This window comes from Erpetoichthys calabaricus, chromosome 12, assembly GCF_900747795.2.
Source record: "Erpetoichthys calabaricus chromosome 12, fErpCal1.3, whole genome shotgun sequence".
NCBI classification, from domain to species: Eukaryota; Metazoa; Chordata; class Cladistia; order Polypteriformes; family Polypteridae; genus Erpetoichthys; species Erpetoichthys calabaricus.
In genome coordinates this window covers 139,131,628-139,150,546 of record NC_041405.2, presented here as the reverse complement: position 1 = coordinate 139,150,546, position 18,919 = coordinate 139,131,628, and the positions used below count along the sequence as shown (strand labels likewise).

Here is an 18,919-nt window from a genome sequence, read left to right as displayed (position 1 = left end):
CTCCTGTGTTTCTGCACAAATCTGTGACCCAAGCGTGACAATATAAAAATAACCATATAAACATATGGTTTCTACTTCGCGGATTTTCTTATTTCACGGGTGGCTCTGGAACGCAACCCCCGCGATGGAGGAGGGATTACTGTATTTGCTTTCATTATGCTAAGAGTATCAAAGATAAAAGACATGAATTGGAGTTGTATATTTGCTGAGCATAATTATGATATCCTAGCAATAACAGAAACCTGGCTAAATAACAGAGATGGTGATGTATATAACATAGATGGTTACACATTTGTAAACAGGTGAAATAGAAAAGGAAGGAAGAGGTTGCCTTTTATGTAAAATAGATTTACAGTAAATGCATGTTTTCTTTAACTGGGTAAACCACAAATTTGTAAAGAAATCTGGATTTGGCTAGAAAGCATTAGGGATAGAGGTCTAACTTTTGGAGAACCCCAAATGCAGACAATAGTTTCAATGTGAATTTTTGTAATAGTATTAAAAAGACAGCTTTAGAGGGGAATATTATAGTCATCAATTACCCAAATACTGGGCTAACCTTACAAATAACTTAGTCTAAGGGCAGGAGTTTTAAGACGTAATCAGTGAATGTTGTTTTACTGCAATGTGTTAAAATAGGACAGGGGGACCTGCCAGTAGTTAGTATTTTGTAGGGCTGCTGTTTGATTAAAAAATTTTATTGCGATTATTTGTGCAATTAAAATTTTAAAGTGAAAATAACAGCATGTTAAGCGCAATTTATTGCATTTCTTTCAAGCATAGTAATATTGTTATACAGTATAAAGCATAAGTGATGCAGTAATTAATTTCAAATACAAAGCAGTTTTAATAATCTCTTGACTTTGCATATTAAATTATTTCAGGTAGTTTATTGAACTAGTTTTTTGATTATGTAACCAAAACAACGTCCAATGACCACTACCAAAAATCTTCTTGGAAAACCCAATACATATGGTTTAAACTGCTATGCAAGACAACATAACAATAGCACTAACAATTAAACAAACAATTAAATATTAAAAAACACAAATAAAATCATGGTTCAGCTTTTATGCACAATCAGCACTGTTATAGTACAGGATGTGCTTAACTGCATGATATACTTAAGTCAATACCGTAGCTGTTATCTGAAGAAAAGTGATTAATTAGATTGAAAATGTGTGTAGATTAGGCTTTTAAGCAGCAAAGGACAAAATGAAAAAACTTCTACATATGTATCTTGTAAGGTTATTTATTTAGATGTTTTAAATTGCACATTGTCATTGTCTACAGAAGCCACCAAGAAGATAAAACACTCGTGAAATATCACCTGGAATACTGTGTGCAGTTTTTGTCTTCCTATTACAAAAAAGACATAGCAGCTCTGGAAAAACTCAAGAGAAGAGAGACTAGGCTGATTTCATTACTGCCAAGTATGAGTTATAAGGAAATATTGAAGGACTTGAATATTTTCTGTTTCATCAAATGGAGATTAAGAGGTGACATGATTGTGGTTTCCTAAATTATGAAAAGGATCCAGGCTGTTATATTCAAAGGTGTTCTTCAACAAGAATGTGGGGACATAGATGGAAACGTTTTAAGTGTAAATATTGCATACATGTTGGAAGTTTTTCTTCACAAAGAGGAATACATTACCAAGTAGTGTGGGGGGGACAGTAGGACCTTAGAGATTTTCAAAACTTGACTTGATGTTATTTTGGAGGATTTGGTGGATAGGATTGGCAAGCTTTGTTGGGCTGAATGACCTGTTCTTGTTAAAACATTTCTAATGGTAAAATGTTCTTGGGTCTCAATTCGACCTAAGCACTATTCCATGTCATGTATGTGTTCATTTTGATCTTTACAGCCTATTCCTATTAGTGTATACTTGCTGATGTGTACACATCATGAAAAAAACTTTGCAAATCATTCCAAACTGTTAAAAGAAGGGCAATGACAAATGGTAGAGATGTGCAGTATTAGGACCATAATATACTCTTTCAATATACCGGTAATATAATGAAGACAACAGAAATATACCTGATATTGAGACATTGCCATATCCATGTCTCTGGAAAGAACGTTCTCTTCCTTTTATCTGCCCTGCAAGTCAAAAAAAGAAGAGGAAAAACTCTGTAATTCCATTCTGTTTCACATACAGTATATCACTACCACCTCAAATAAATAATAAATAAGGCTTATGAACATTCCCAATATAATTGCTAGACTGCAGCTGGCCAAATACCTAAAGACAAGTGGGTTGACGTCACAGTAATCAGCAGCTCCCCACTTTTAGTGTTCCTTTAAGTGGAAACTATTGAAAGACAAATGTCTGGCTGTACACATCTAACCACTGCCTTGTCAAATACACTGTCCTCTATCCTCTTTATGATAGTTGATATTTCAGCATTTTTTTCTGGGCTTTGTAAATTTTTCTTATACAGTGCATCCGGAAAGTATTCACAGCGCGTCACTTTTTCCACATTTTGTTATGTTACAGCCTTATTCCAAAATGGATTAAATTCATTTTTTTCCTCAGAATTCTACACACAACACCTCATAATGACAATGTGAAAAAAGTTCACTTGAGGTTTTTGCAAATTTATTAAAAATAAAAAAACTGAGAAATCACATGTACATAAGTATTCACAGTCTTTGCTCAATACTTTGTAGATGCACCTTTCGCAGTAATTACAGCCTCAAGTCTTGTTGAATATGATGCCACAAGCTTGGCACACCTATCCTTGGCCAGTTTCGCCCATTCCTCTTTGCAGCACCTCTCAAGCTCCATCAGGTTGGATGGGAAGCGTCGGTGCACAGCCATTTTAAGATCTCTCCAGAGATGTTCAATCGGATTAAAGTCTGGGCTTTGGCTGGGCCACTCAAGAACATTCACAGAGTTGTCCTGAAGCCACTCCTTTGATATCTTGGCTGTGTGCTTAGGGTCATTGTCCTGCTGAAAGATGAACCGTCGCCCCAGTCTGAGGTCAAGAGCGCTCTGGAGCAGGTTTTCATCCAGGATGTCTCTGTAAATTGCTGCAGTCATCTTTCCCTTTATCCTAACTAGTCTCCCAGTCCCTGCCGCTGAAAAACAACCCCACAGCATGATGCTGCCACCACCAATGCTTCACTGTAGGGATGGTATTGGCCTGGTGATGAGTGGTGCCTGGTTTCCTCCAAACGTGACGCCTGGCATTCACACCAAAGAGTTCAATCTTTCTCATGATTCTTTCTCATGGCCTGAGAGTCCTTCAGGTGCCTTTGGCAAACTCCAGGCGGGCTACCATGTGCCTTTTACTAAGGAGTGGCTTCCGTCTGGCCACTCTACCAGACAGGCCTGATTGGTGGATTGCTGCAGAGATGGTTGTCCTTCTGGAAGATTCTCCTCTCTCCACAGAGGACCTCTGGAGCTCTGACAGAATGACCATCGGGTTCTCGGTCACCTCCCTGACTAAGGCCCTTCTCCCCCGATCGCTCAGTTTAGATGGCCGGCCAGCTCTAGGAAGAGTCCTGGTGGTTTCGAACTTCTTCCACTTATGGATGATGGAGGCCACTGTGCTCATTGGGACCTTCAAAGCAGCAGAAATTTTTCTGTAACCTTCCCCAGATTTGTGCCTCGAGACAATCCTGTCTCGGAGGTCTACGGACAATTCCTTTGACTTCATGCTTGGTTTGTGCTCTGACATGAACTGTCAACTGTGGGACCTTATATAGACAGGTGTGTGCCTTTCCAAATCATGTCCAATCAATTAAATTTACCACAGGTGGACTCCAATGAAGCTGCAGAAACATCTCATGGATGATCAAGGGAAACAGGATGCACCTGAGCTCAATTTTGAGCTTCATGGCAAAGGCTGTGAATACTTATGTACATGTGCTTTCTCAATTTTTTTATTTTTAATAAATCTGCAAAAACCTCAAGTAAACTTTTTTCACATTGTCATTATGGAGGGTTGTGTGTAGAATTCTGAGGAAAAAAATGAATTTAATTCATTTTGGAATAAGGCTGTAGCATAAGAAAATGTGGAAAAAGTGATGCGCTTGAATACTTTCCGGATGCACTGTATATATATATATATTTTTTTTATTTTAACTTGACTCCATCTTGTTTTCAATAAGCACCACCATTTTGAGTAGGCATTGTTATGGTGCAGTGACTGGATGAATGCGGCATGGCCCTGGAAGTTGAGCCTCATGACATCGTTAGTGCAAAGCCTGTACCACATCCATGTCCCTGTCCAAGCTTCCAGATACATTTTGAAAACATCTTGCACATGCCTTAGTATTGATTTTCTGGTTACATACTTTTTTCTTAGCATTTATTAAACTGCACTTTTTAAACTAATTTTTGGCTTTGACGCATGGTAGTTTATCGCTCAGGTAACAAAACCACACATTTTATTTTGAAGTAATTTTGTATTCATTTTTTTACCTGTGGGAGAATAGCTCTCTTTAGGTGTGGAGAACTGATTTTTTTATTACCGACCTTTTACAATGAATGCTAAAGTGTTAGGTAGTTAACTCTCAAGTAAACATAAAAATCCAAAAGTAAATTTGATATATCAGTTAAAAGAAGGAAACAAAAAACCTTGCAGTGCTTCGAGGGTGCATGGCTGTAACCATTGTGCCAGTATGGGGCTGGAAGGCAGGCACAGCTTCATCGGTGTACATCCCTCCATTTTGACGATGGTTCAAGCTGACCACATCCGTCATGACTAGCAGGCCTGTTTCCTAGCAGATGGACAGAAGAGTTAAACTCCAAAAGCTTCCCTGTTATTCTATGCAAATTCAATGCTATACCTAGCAACCACACTGAGAAAATGTATAATCACTGTGAGATGGACATGATACACTAATAGCGAGAACTTTAACATTTCAGAATGTATTGGATTTTGCTCAAACTTGGATATTTAGAGATACATTGGAAATAGCCCTATATAACAACTTTCTACAGTGAATACTACACAAAAGCGTTTTACCAGTACAGTTCTATTGATAGCTGGATTACTGGTTAGTGAAGTGACTTGAAGACAAGGATATGACCTGTAACTTTATGATTTCCTTAAATGGTATGCCACACTGTCTGCCTAAAAACAGTTTTGTGTATTTTATTCTGTATATTTTATAGAAAAAGTTTCTTTTCACTCGTTCATGTTAATAAAAAATTTTAATTAAACATTGGCCAACTGATTAAAAATGCATCTTATTCAAACTACTTTTTATTTAACTGACATTACAAATTTAAAGTGTGAACAATTATAAAAAATGGAATTGATAATATGATTTTGGAGGTTGTGTTTTATGAGGGCTGCCTCTGATGAAGCTACATTAAAAACATCGTCCATCTCTTCAGTTTCTAACATGCTTATTCAGTTCAGGGTCTTAACTGGCTGGGGCAAATATGGCTACATTAGGCAGAAGGTGGTAACTAGCCCTAGAAGGGGTGCAAGTCCGTTGAAGTCCTTCACACCAGACCAATTTATAATAATTAACATGCATGTCTCCAGTGGTTGGTAGGAAAACCATATAGACATGAAGAGAATGTGTAAATTCCACACAGGCAGTACTAGAGCCCAGGATCTAAACTCAAGCACTACCTGCTGTTTAATAAACAGATCAAATGCTACATTATGGAAAACTGAATGGCTTTTGGCATTGTATTTGAAAACAGCAAGCTAAGGATTCATCTATGCATAGTAATAATCACCTAAAACATAATATATATGAGAACAAATAAATGTCTGCTATAAAACTTGCAAATATAAATCGGTGGTCTACAACTCAGTATGCTGTCTTTCATCATACAGATTACTTGCAGAAAAGATTATTCACATAAATTAGTTTAATAGGCCTGCTCTGTACCAACGTAGTCCATTGAGTACTTTTAAATAATTAATAAGTAAACTACAATAAATGTTATCTGGTACATACTCACAGTAAAAGCAAAGTGTGCATCTTTTGTAATGTCCCAATGCCATGGGAAAACAGAGGAGCGTCGACGTCTTCGAGATGTTAGGCCAGGCCACCAGAAATGGCCATCTTCCTTGGGAGCTCCAAAGACATCTGATACATCAAAGTCTGCTAACTCTTGGAAGATCTATTTCCAGAGAAAAATAAGAAGAGTGACAAGTGTTCTAGATTGCAAATTGAATTGGCAGTCCCAATGCATCCAATCATAGAAAATTTACCATGTTTAGTTTTGACAAGCTCATGTATATTTTCACTCATAATTATAACTATAGCCATATATAAATTGTAAGCATTCTAGCCTAGTGGCTAAGCAGGTGGAGTGAACAGTACATAATGCTATTGCAGTTTCTATCACTGGCTATTTCTGAGTAACATCACCAACTTCAGCCCAAGATATAAAAAAATATGACATCAGTAGTAAAGTTGATTTAAAACATTAGTGATCCTGGAGATCCAGAGTTCGTTCTTGTAGAATCAGGTACTATACCTAGGCAGGAAGCAGTCCACACTCACTCACATTGTCCCCACCTGGACAATATATTATACTAATTGAAAGACCTGCTTTTTAACATAATCTTTTTACAACACAGTTTTTGGGATGTTACAGGAAACCAGATTATCCTGCAGCACTCGATGCAGACATGGACATAATTTGTAAACCACAATAATCTCCAGGCAGAAGACTAAAATTCTGGAGTAATGTGGCCACAGTTTTATTATGTTATTATTATGGACTTAGATGTAAACTTCTAATCACATAACAACCATCACTTAAGAATCCATTCTTTCATTTAAGAAACACTTTAAGAGTTAGACCTCTTATAACATCTGAAGATGCTGAGAAATCAATACATGCTTTAGCTTTATAACAACTTAGATAAGTGTAATGTACTCCTAATAGAACTACAGTACTTAAGATGGACAAGCATAAATTTGCTGCAGCTAGAATGCAGCATCAAGAATCTCAACCTAAAAGATCTAAGCACATTTCACTGGTCTTAGTATCATTACACTGGTTGCCTATGTCCTTTAGAACTGATTTTAAAATACTCCTAACTGTACATAAGGCTCTGAACAGTTTTGTCCCTTCTTATATTTTGGAGTGTCTGTCTCTGTAGCTGTTTTTAATTTTGGGAGGGATATGGATGCTCCAACTACTGATGAGGCCTGCTGCATCAAATCTTCTAGAACAGTGCATCATAGTAATAATGAATAATTTTTAGCACTTATATATATTGTAGAATAGAACACCTAGGGACTGCTCAGAGATTTACAGGTCCTGGAAACCCTAGTTTATTCTCTCTAGCATCCAGCTAGCTGAAATATTTGCCTTTCCATCCTCCCAGTTTATCTGACCATAGACCATAGCCACTGTAACAATGTAGAATCTCTCTGTCCTTTCTGTTGTCATGTTGGCAATCCTGAGACACAGCAACTGAGTAGAGACAAAACTTATTGAAACATGGCACCATCCATGACTGACACAAATGGCTGTACTAGGGTTACAAGATCTCCTTAACATTTAATTCAATTGCCTGACTGTTAATTACAGCTAGCACAGGAGTCTGTCTATTGTCGGAGATGGTCATGACATAAGCTGCTTTAGCATTATGACATTTAAAAATGTTGTTTAGATTGCACAAGTCTTGAGTTTGTCCTTGGTCTGAAATGCAACCTAGCAATGCATCTTTGTTGAAAACATTAACTAATGTAGGTTCTGCAATATCTTGCTTCTTGATTTTTTTAGTTTTCCCATAGTATTGCTCTCTAAGGACTCCTACATCCTTCTTGATGGATGTGGGAGCTTTCCTACAACTGTCAGCACTTGTGAAATAGCAGTGTCACATTGGTACACCTCCTGTGTGCTGAGACAGATCAGTCTGACCACTTGGTCTTATAAAGATGAATGATTCAGACCCTGACCAGCTCGCACAGTTGTTTGTACAACTTGTTGCAGCATGTATCCCATGAGTCACTCTTGGTGTTCTGTAGCATTCACAATTAAAATCCAATTTAAGTAAAATCCTAAAGTATCTGTAATCAGACTCTCTCCCATTATCACCTTTTATGTAGTGATCCACATGTGCCTCGCTGGTGGCAGACTTAAGCATAACAGAATTGCAAATCTAATCATTTTCTTGTGTGGCAATAATGATCTTCTATGTCAGTTTTTCTTCAGTAAGACCTTTTCTTCTGGGCACAATTATATTTTTATCACTATAAAATGTAAATACGGATATCTTTTCAAAGTAAATCAGAAACAATTGACTATTTTAAGTTGCTTATCATTGACTATTTTGATTAACTCTTGAACTTAAAACTATATCTTTAAGTAAAGACTGTTGTTATATGACTTCATATTACAATGTTTGCTCAAGGACAACCATGTAGTATAAAAAATATCCCAAAGACTGTTACAACAGTATTTCCACCTTTCTTATTTAGAAAATTAGCCAAGTCAAGTTCTTTAAACACAAACCAGACTTTTTGGAGAACTCACTATTGAGATCACTTGGATAGTGAGTTCCTCAGCTACATTCTAGAATTGCAACACAAGTAAAATGATAGAAATAGCGCAAACATTTTCAGTTGAAAAAGCTGTGCTTTACTATACAACCTTGAAGTATCTCTAGTCATTGTTAAAATGAGTAGTGGGCAGACAGAACCAGTTGCTCACCTTTTCAGTGGTAATCTGGAAACCAGGTTTCAGCAGATACAGACTTTTGTCAATTGATGCCACACATACACAAGAGCTCTTCTCCCCTCTGAGAATGATGTCCACCACATCGCCAGGCATTGATTCATTGGAGGATAGACTGAGTGAAACCTACAGACATAAGACATTACTAGGTGACTAGTGCTATTATGAATCTAAGTGACTTCATGCCAGCCTGTGATTCACAATTAAGAAAAGTGTGTTAACATAACTAGCTGCACTATAAAGATTATTCTTAAATCTTATGTTTAGATCATATTTGAAGGTCATATGCATCACTGGGACAGTGGACAGTTACTTTTAGCTGCTTGCTTTCTTTCATAGGACAACCCCACAAGAGGTCTGGAACAGAGAAGAAATTTTAGGTCCAATGTAAGGAAGAATCTTAGAGGAGACTTGTGCTAAGTGTGGTTGTACATGAGATCATCTCCAGATGCTTGTGTTGATAAATGAACAGCTAATAGGGTGCAGTGCTAATAGCAGAACATGAAGTGAAGATGTAAAGAACAAGTGAAAATGTTCAGATGGATGTGTGGAGAGATACAGAGAAATAGATAGAAGAATGCCAAATTAAGGGATAACTTGTTGTGGAGGTGATAGTTTTTATGCTGAGAAAAATCAGACTAAGGCTGTTTAGGCATATGGAATGAAAGGCAGTTGTTGACTGGGTGAAGAGGTGGACCAAAATGTAAGTTTAGGGGTTGAGGCTACTAGGGAGGCCAAAGAAGGTATATAGGTGCGGTTACATTATTTGAGTCTCATTCCAAAGAATGGCAAGGACCATTAAAAGTGGAGGAAAAAAATGAGGGTAACAGGCACCTAGAACCTAGGAAATGACAGTTAAACTGGTGATAATAAACACATATTGATACTATGGTTTATTAATGACCTTATGTATTACAGACCAAAGAACCAAGTGATTCCCTAGTACACTGCAAAAGAACTGGTGAAAAGCTACGGAGCAGTGCTCCCTCTGTATATAAAACGACTTACACAGAGGCAGGAAGAACTCTGCTCACAGTAGTATAGAGGTGGATATCAAAAAGATCGTGCAGTAAGCAGAACACAGGAGTACAATGTACTTAAAGATCTCTAGAGTGTAATATAGTGCAGTGGCCTCTGGAACTTTAAGAACATCCTATGACCTGGGACAGGATCTAGAGAATTCCATACCAATGAGATTTAAATCACAAAGTTGGAACCTGAGTGAAGTGAGGGAGATTTATGTGTAGGACAGCTAGCTGTGCCACATAATATCCAGGGCTAGTTAGGGATTACTCCAGTTAGGAATAAAAAAGAGGTTAATTTCTATAAATATTCAGTTCGGTGATTCTGTTGTCTTCCCATAAATTGAAAAACAACAAGAAAAATAAAAGAAGTAATTCTGCTTATGTTGTTCATATACTGTGCTTGTAAAGGGCCTTCTGTCACTGCCTCCCAATAAAGTGGATTTAATATCTTGTTCAGAGATGGCCCATGACCTGCATTTTGCTCTTGTGCTGCTCCTCCCCAATAGTAAGTTGTGACCCAACACTCGCACTCCCTTAGTAAAAGTCACCTGGTGCTCAAATGCTGGCTTGACATGGATCTGAATGCTGTCCGTAACACCTTCACCACTTTCTCGAACATAGTACACCAGGAGTCGGCTAAGTGGAACCATGTTATGTGTCACAGGGAAGTGCAGGGTAGTCATGCAGCTGTCTGGTTCTGTCGATGGTTGTTGGGTCACGTCTGGTCACAGGAATAAAGTAAACTTTTACACAAACAGAAAATATTTACTTATCTACCTCCTACAATGCTGACTTGTTTTTAATCAGTTTATATAGTTACTGAAACTCAAAAACATCCATTTAAATTTGCCTTGTTATAAAAATTATACCACACTTAAATGGACTTTTCTTCCCTTATCATGCTGGCTTGCAACAAAAAAAATACATTCTACTTACTTGACCCAGTAGGAGATGTGGCATGAACATTCTTGTCAAAAGTCACAGTAGCCCTCCTGCTCCTCTGCAGGGTAACATTGGCTGCTTGATAGCCAGACTGCACAATGTTGCCATGGGATGCCAACTCATAGTGCAGTGTGAAATCACAGGAGCATGTTGATTTAAGAGCAATCTGCGCCTCCATTCCCACCTGAGCAAAACCAGAACATGTCAGATAACTCCCTGTTACTATAGAGAGAAGCAGGGACAGCAAAACAGCTCTTCACAATATAGAATCACCATGACAGCTAATACTAAGGGCAAGTCATACAGAACAGTGGTAAGGACACAAACTTCCTCTGCCAGATCCCAATATGGCACCAGTGTGTGGTTTCCATGTCTGTGAATCTTTATATTTTTCCTGCCACCAATTTGTACAAAGCAGAATTACAAATTAGATGTGATGCCTGTCTGGGGGAGTTTGGAGAAAACATAGATACTTAGGTGATTTAAATAATTTGTACTGAGTTGTGTGGCTCCCTGCTCTAGTTTTATTTATTTTGTTAAGCATTTTGTATTGGTGTTAGCTGTGAAAGGAATGTTTTTAAGTTGTGAGAAGGCACAAATGTGAACATTAGAAATGCCAAACAGCAGACATTTCAGTCATTTCAAACTAAATATGCCATCACCAGGATATACTGCAAACCACTAGTTGGCTATACCCACTGCCTTATGCAGTAGTATCCATAGACATGCATGTGGGCATTCTCATTGTATTCCAATAGTTGTGTGTCACTGGGTTGTTACTGGAGAATTCTCCTATGGGGCATCCTGTGCACTGACAGGGCCTATACTCTTCAGCAGCCGTAATACAGTATATCCACACTTGCACCTTCAGATGGTCTTCAATTGTCAGGGTTGTTTACTGTAACCTTCTGACAAATGACAGGCCCACCCTAGTCCTAATCCACTCTGCTGTATCTTCACCACCTAGCACCCTTCTGTCAGCTGGTAGTTGTTTTAGCTTGATTGGCATGGTATGAAGGAAGAGTCTGAGGTGATGTTGACTCCATAAGTTTAATGCTGGCTACAGCTATTGCTTATTGTAAATCATCCAAGGGCTATGCACATAAAAATGACTCCTGCCTGGATCCATTGCTAAACTGAATGTGTGACAGTATTTTCCATAAACAAGCTTCAGCGATTGCAAATTTGATTTTCATTTATTTGATAAAAGGTGTGTTGAAAAAGTCTTTAAAATCATGAAACAAATAAACAAAGCCGATGCCAGCTACTTCCCAAAAATAAGTTCTTCAGTAAATAGTAAGCACAGCTGGAATCTACTTAAGAGGAATTTTCATACAAATAAACACATCCAGAGAGAACTCTAAATCTGTTCAACCTGTTTAGTTGAAAGGGCACCTTGGAACTTTCACATCACTTCTTAAGGCATTAAGGGAATATGAGGTAACAATGAAATACATTATACTAACGGACCTTTTTCATCAAATGTTTTTCCGATTTTCTTATTGCAAGTGGGATGTTTTGCATGTCATTTACCTCATGAGGATCACACTGTATTATGTATGCTTTACAACTGCCCAGTTGCCTGAAATGTCTTATACTGTAAAGTAAGTATTGTTTTCAGGATTAAAGTGGATTATTTTGCAGTTTTAAGTGTTCCTCTCATATGCCTTTCTCCTATCCCAATCATAGCAGAGAGTAACTGAAATGAAATACCCAGCTATTAAATAATCCCATATAAAGTCCACCTTTTGTGTCCAGACCTCAAAGCACTTCCTCCACAACCTCCTTCACCATATGTACATACTCAAGACGCACATATATGCTGACCAGGTTTACATGTTGAAATTAAAGAATGTGTTCAGAATTGCTCGAGTCCCCCAACCATCTCCCTTCTGGCAAAAACGTCTGTGCTTCATTTGTGTTGTGAATTACATTGGACGGAAACTATTTATCTGTGTAGGTGGATAATAAGCTAATTTTAATGAACTACAGAGATCTCCTAATTTAGACTCTGTTCTCACTGGAATTTGACCGTAAATTTCCCACAAAAACTATTGTTGTATTTATTCATTTAAAATCTTAAACTTAGATAAATTGCACAAAATGGGAACAGGGTTCAATGCAGACCTGATTCAAGCATGGTTCTTACATAAGAACAGAAGCCTCTGTGGTAGAAGAAAAATCCTTTAGCTCAGAAAATGGTGTACTTTTTCCTTCTACATGAATACTACAGTGCTTGTTTTTTTAAGGGTTTTTGTCTCAAACAAGATGACTCTCAGATTGTTTTCAGCAGAATTACTTTCTGCTGGTGCCCATTGAACACTAGTAACACAGTCAACAGTAGTAAACCCCTCGGCCTAAAATGTTTCTTGTAGCTCAGCAGACTGGTAGATGGTTTTGGGTAGTCTGTGTTTATGTCATCGTGTCCAAGAATAGGGCAGTACTTGAAGCTCATAGCGTTGGTACTCATTGCGAATCTCTTTGAACAGAGAACTACCTTTAAAGTGGAAGAATTAAACTAGGCACATCATTAGATTGTTAATGGTTCTACTAGATCAGTGGTTCCCAAAGTGGGGGTCGCGACCCTCTGGGGGGTCGTGAGACATTGGGGGGGGGGGGGGGGGGGGGGGGTCGCGAGATGATTTCCAAGAAATCAAATACTTTTTAAAAACTTTTTAGAAATTAATTAATTTAATTTTTTAGAAATAACATTTTATCCATAACTAACAAAAGATAAAAACTAGTAGTTAATAGTTACATTTAAAAAAAACATGCAAATTAAAAAGCCATCAGACTGTCTTGGAGCGAGTGTGTCGGTGTGTGTACAGACGGTGCTGGAGCGATGCTGGGGAAAAAGGAAGGTCTTAAAGCAAGAGTCTTACAAGTGGCGCCTCACGTAAAATTCATGCATTGTATTATACACAGAGAAGCTCTTGCGAGCAAAACACTTGACCCAGAACTTAAACGTGTTCTTGAGACTTCGATAAAAATGGTCAACAATATAAAAGCGCATCCACTCAATATCAGACTGTTTGCCACTCTCTGTAACGAACTGTGATCGGAGCATGAGTGCTTGCTTTTCCATACAGAAGTCAGGTGGCTTTCGCGAGGGAATGTGCTCTGCCGCCTGTTTGAGCTGCGGGACGAAGTGCGCTTATTTCTGATGGAGCATGGGTCCCAGCTCGCTGATCACCTCACTGATCCTGACTGGTTAACAAGGCTAGCATATTTGGCTTGCATATTTGAAAAACTGAATGGACTTAATATGTCATTTCAAGGTGAGAACACACACATAATTTCGCTAAATGATAAAATCCACGCATTCAAGAGAAAACTTGAGCGCTGGACTGAGCGAGTTGAAATAGGAAGGATTGATATGTTTTCTGAGCTGGATGAAAAAAGTTATATGGTTGTTAGAGCGTTATGTTCTTTTTTGTTGTCATGCTCTTGTTTGGATAAGATATTTTGTTGAAATTAAACAAATGAGTAAATTACTATTAAAAAAATTATATGGTTGTTAGACCATTGTGTTCTTTCGTGTTGTCATTCTCATGTTTGGATAGGCCTATTGGTGCATGTGCACCGTTGCGCGCAACATTTGTATATTTTAACCACTTCTGAGGATAGTGGGGGTCACAAGTCACTGGCACGGTTATTTTGGGGGTCGTGAGCTGAAAAGTTTGGGAACCCCTGTACTAGATGACACCAACAGATTGTTTCTCAAGGGAGATTTAGTGAGTATGCTATAAAAAGCATGTGTCATGGATGGGAATTATTCTTGAAATACTGTATGTTATAAGCCTGTTACATACAAGTAATATGATAATGCCATCATTACAAGAGTCAACAAAGAATAAAGGATTTTTTCCTTTATTTCAGCACTTTTTTGGTACTCTACTGGGAGATGTGAACCCCTGCCATCATGGCTTTCCTTTGAGAAGGGCAGATCTTAAAACCCATTTACATTGATATTCAGACAATATGTAAACAGATTGGAAAAAAGGAAAAAGGATCAGAGCTCCTGCTAATTAATGGCTCAGCTCTCCCTTCTAGATAGATAGATACGTCTTCTCAACTACATCTTCATCGTTATTAGATTAACAGTGCAGTCAAAGTGTTGAGACTAACAAATCTGGGCTATATATACTATGGCAGATGAACTGTAGATTTTCTTTTATTTATACTTACATACATTTTATTGTCTGTATTTTCATTTTATATTTTTTCACTTTGAGGAATTTGGTATGTGGGGAATAATATTGAACTGTAAAGGCTTGTATTAACTGTTACAGAAGGGCTGGGTTGTTTGTAGTGTTGTCTGAATACTTAAAATATACAATAACTGATTAAAATTATGTTTGAATAATACTATTGATGTTTTAGTAATAGTCATACTGAATGAGAAGTCAGGCTGAAAAAGGGATTTATTTTGTTGAGTTTGAGTTTAATTTCCTTAAATAATATACAACTTCCTATATGCAGATGAAGTTATCCTTAAAGCTCATGTTTTGCTTAAACACAATCATTATTAGTATTAGCAACCCTCAGCTTTTATTTAGAACAGCAGCACATTTGACAAATTATATATGCAAACTAGCCACCACAATTTTACAAAACGTTAGTAGCAATTATTTTATAGATTTTTTAAATAATAAATTAGATAATAAACTAGACAGCAGAGGGCACCATGGTGGCACAGTGGTAGCACTGCTGCCTCGCAGTAAGGTGACCAGGGTTAACATCCCAGGTCCTCCCTACATGTTTGTATGTTCTCTCCGTGTCTGCCTGGGTTTCCTTCTACAGTCTGAAGACCAGAGGTGGGTAGTAACGAGTTACATTTACTCTGTTACATTTACTTGAGTAACTTTTTAAAAAAATTGTACTTCTAAGAGTAGTTTTACTGCACCATACTTTTTACTTTTACTTGAGTACATTTGTGAAGAAGAAATGCTATTCTTACTCCACTACACTGGGCAACACTCGACTCGTTATTTTCCATTTACACATTAGATACGCTATATTTTTGCCAGAAGGAAGCCGCCAGTGGATCTACTGCATGACTGTTTCACCAATCAGATGTAGCAACAATAATCACACGACTCCGTTTCACCAATCAGACGTAGCCATGCAGTCACATGACCACACACAAACTTCCAGCGTCTGCAGCCTGTTAGAGACCTTTAGTCATGCGGGGCTCCTGTTCACTGATTAAGTTACAGCTTCACTGCAAGAACCTTGAGAGCCAACTCCTGCTGAAGCTTAACCATCACTTCACTGAGTGAAGAACAAGCAGGTTTTAACTAAACCTGCACAGACACAGACAGTCATGGTAAAGTGAGACTTCTTGTACGGGCACAAGCTGCCTTGTTCTAATGTTATTTTCTATCAGCTGTGCTATTTGGAGGGCAAGTGTGTGACGATGCCAGTCCCCTACAGACTCTTTACTTTTCTCCTTTTCTTTGATTCCCCGTTCTTTTTTGTGCTGACCGGTATATATACACTCCTGTCTCCGTGGGCCTTAATCACACGCCTCAGGAAGCCAATGAAGCCACTACCTCATTAACTCCCTGCGGTTGTGCAGTTGCGCTTACGGAGAGTCCATCCATCCATCCATTTTCCAACCCGCTGAATCCGAACACAGGGTCACAGGGGTCCGCCGGAGCCAATCCCAGCCAACACAGGGCACAAGGCAGGGAACCAATCCTGGGCAGGGTGCCAACCCACCGCAGGACACACACAAACACACCCACACACCAAGCACACACTAGGGCCAATTTAGAATCGCCAATCCACCTAACCTGCATGTCTTTGGACTGTGGGAGGAAACCGGAGCGCCCGGAGGAAACCCACGCAGACACGGGGAGAACATGCAAACTCCACACAGGGAGGACCTGGGAAGCGAACCCAGGTCTCCCAACTGCGAGGCAGCAGTGCTACCCACTGCGCCACCGTGCCGCCCCTTACGGAGAGTGACACGGCTTTATGTATTTGAAAGTAGCCCCTTTTTTTTTTTGTTGAAGCTGCGGACCCGCTACACCACAAAGTGAATATATAGTATTATGCTGTCAGTGCACAGTATATCTTGTCACTGTAAGTAGTTTGCACTGTTCAGACATACATGTTACCTACTGTAGGTACTGGTTTCAAAAGCTTTGTTGTGATAAACTGAGATTTGGAACTTTGTGTTATTTGTGCTTCTTTATTTTATAAAGATGTTATTTATTTTTACTTATTTTTTGTTTTATTATTTGGAAATAGCAGAATTTGCACATTATTTTATATTTTTGTCTGTCTTATAACAACATTTCTAAAAAATAAATCACTTATTATGTTCAAACAGATACTCAGTACTTGAGTAGTCTTTTCACCAAATACTTTTTTACTCTTGAGTAATTTTTTTGATGACTACTTTTTACTTCTACTTGAGTAATATTATTTTGAAGTAACGCTACTCTTACTTGAACACAATTTTTGGCTACCCTACCCACCTCTGCTAAAGACATGCAGATTAGGTGGACTGTCAATGTTAAATTGGTCTACATGCGTGTGTTCACCTTGTGATGGACTGTGCCCTGTCCAGGGATTGACCCAGCCTTGTGCACTATGCTTATTGAGATAAGCTCCAGCCCTCTGTGACCCTGCTCAAGATAAGGCGGGTTTAGAAGACAGTATGGTACTAGCCAGCCTAATTTTGCATGTGATGCTTTCAGTTACAGATGTTTTGTCACTGAGTCATATCATCAGTTCTGCTAACTACATTGGCAAATGTAAAATTAATAACATAATAGGAAATGTTATGGCTGATTTCTGAAATTAAATTCACTTCCTATCCTTTAGGCCCAGGGTCAATTAATGTATTAAAAACTATTATGTGTTAAAAAAAAAAAAGCATTAAGAGAAAATTCAGTCTGACTTTTATTCTGGTCACAGCATACAAACAGCCTTAATTCATATTGTAAAAAATGCTCTAATATGTTTCAATTTGGAGAATTTGTATACTGTATATTTAAGAACAGCTATTCATTATCTTATTCTGCTAAAGAGGCATGATAAGCTATTTGAACTAATTCTTACTTCATATTTTTTAAATTATTTTCAGCAATATGACTGACTGAATACTGAAGGTTAAAGACAACAACCCCCTGAAAGAAATGTAATTTTTATTTGACTAAATTAAGTTGTAGTCATCACATTTTAAAACATGCACTCTCCAGCTTAAAATAATTGCAAATGATAATATTTTGTTAAATGGTAGGATCTTGTAAAGTTAGGTCATTCATTTGTATTAAGCTGAAGTGGGTATGCTTTATTGTCAGGCTGTTCAAATAACCTTATTATTCCTATACAGTTAATTCAAATCATAGCAGCAAAGACCACTTCTAGAACTACTTCTAGAACTAAGAAGCATTATTGTGTATCTCAAGTTCTAAAATCACTACATCTGTGTCCAGACTGCTTAAAATTATCAGGATAAATAAAATTGTTCTAGGTAGTGAAGTGATTATCTACTGTATGTTACCCTTAAATTCTGCAATGATATGTTTTCTAATATAAAAGAGGCCCCTTTGGCATAAGCATTTAAATTATACAGTAGCAATAGATGTCCAGTACTGTATAAGCCTTTATATACCCTTTTTAGAGCTGCCGCTTATAATTGTTATTTTTTAATTGCTTTGATTGATTGTTACCAGGTCCCTTTTTTATTCTTGGGAGTTTTAGTTGACGCTTGGAAAGCTTCTGTCATTGTCCATTAATGGTATTCTGCTGAAAATATAGTTGTTGTACTCCATCATGCACTAGTGGAATCTGAAACTCTAATTTCTGACACTTTAAAAATTTTGTTAGCCTTAAAAAGCCATAGCTATTGCCGGCTTTTTACTCCGGCCCCCCCCCCCCCATCCGCCAGGAGGAGCTCTCCCAGCAGCGTGGACGTGCCCCGAGTTCCAGCAGGGCCTCATGGACTATGTAGTTTTTATACACAGCCCTGCTGGATACCTTGGGGGCCACCGGGAGTCGCTGTAGGAGAGCTCGTGGACTCTTATGTGCCCTATAACCCGGGAGTACGTCACGGTCACGTGACAGGAAGAAACGACGTGCTCCCAGGTTGAAGAAAAGGACTGTTTACCCTGACCCGGAAGGGAAAAGGAACTGTGGACTGATTGGGCAGGAACACCTCCGGGTCAGGGTGTATAAAAGGATTGTGGGAAAGCCCAGAGATTGAGCTGAGCTGGGAGGTAGGGTGGCGAAGTGTCTGGGCGAGGAGGATTGGTTTATTGTGAGA

General features: G+C 38.4%; 1 protein-coding gene across 3 annotated transcripts in view; it reads right to left on the bottom strand.

Moving 5' to 3' along the window:
* cpamd8 (C3 and PZP like alpha-2-macroglobulin domain containing 8) overlaps window positions 1-18,919 on the bottom strand; it is a 145,481-nt gene that overhangs the window by 94,640 nt on the left and 31,922 nt on the right. For all 3 annotated transcript variants that reach the window (XM_028816390.2, XM_051935236.1, XM_051935237.1), the window contains 6 exons: window positions 10,633-10,822; window positions 10,245-10,417; window positions 8,648-8,797; window positions 5,936-6,097; window positions 4,589-4,731; window positions 2,041-2,103 (listed from right to left, as the gene is read on the bottom strand). In XM_028816390.2, the coding sequence (XP_028672223.2) occupies window positions 2,041-2,103; window positions 4,589-4,731; window positions 5,936-6,097; window positions 8,648-8,797; window positions 10,245-10,417; window positions 10,633-10,822 (881 nt within the window). The remainder of the gene's footprint in view (window positions 1-2,040; window positions 2,104-4,588; window positions 4,732-5,935; window positions 6,098-8,647; window positions 8,798-10,244; window positions 10,418-10,632; window positions 10,823-18,919) is intronic.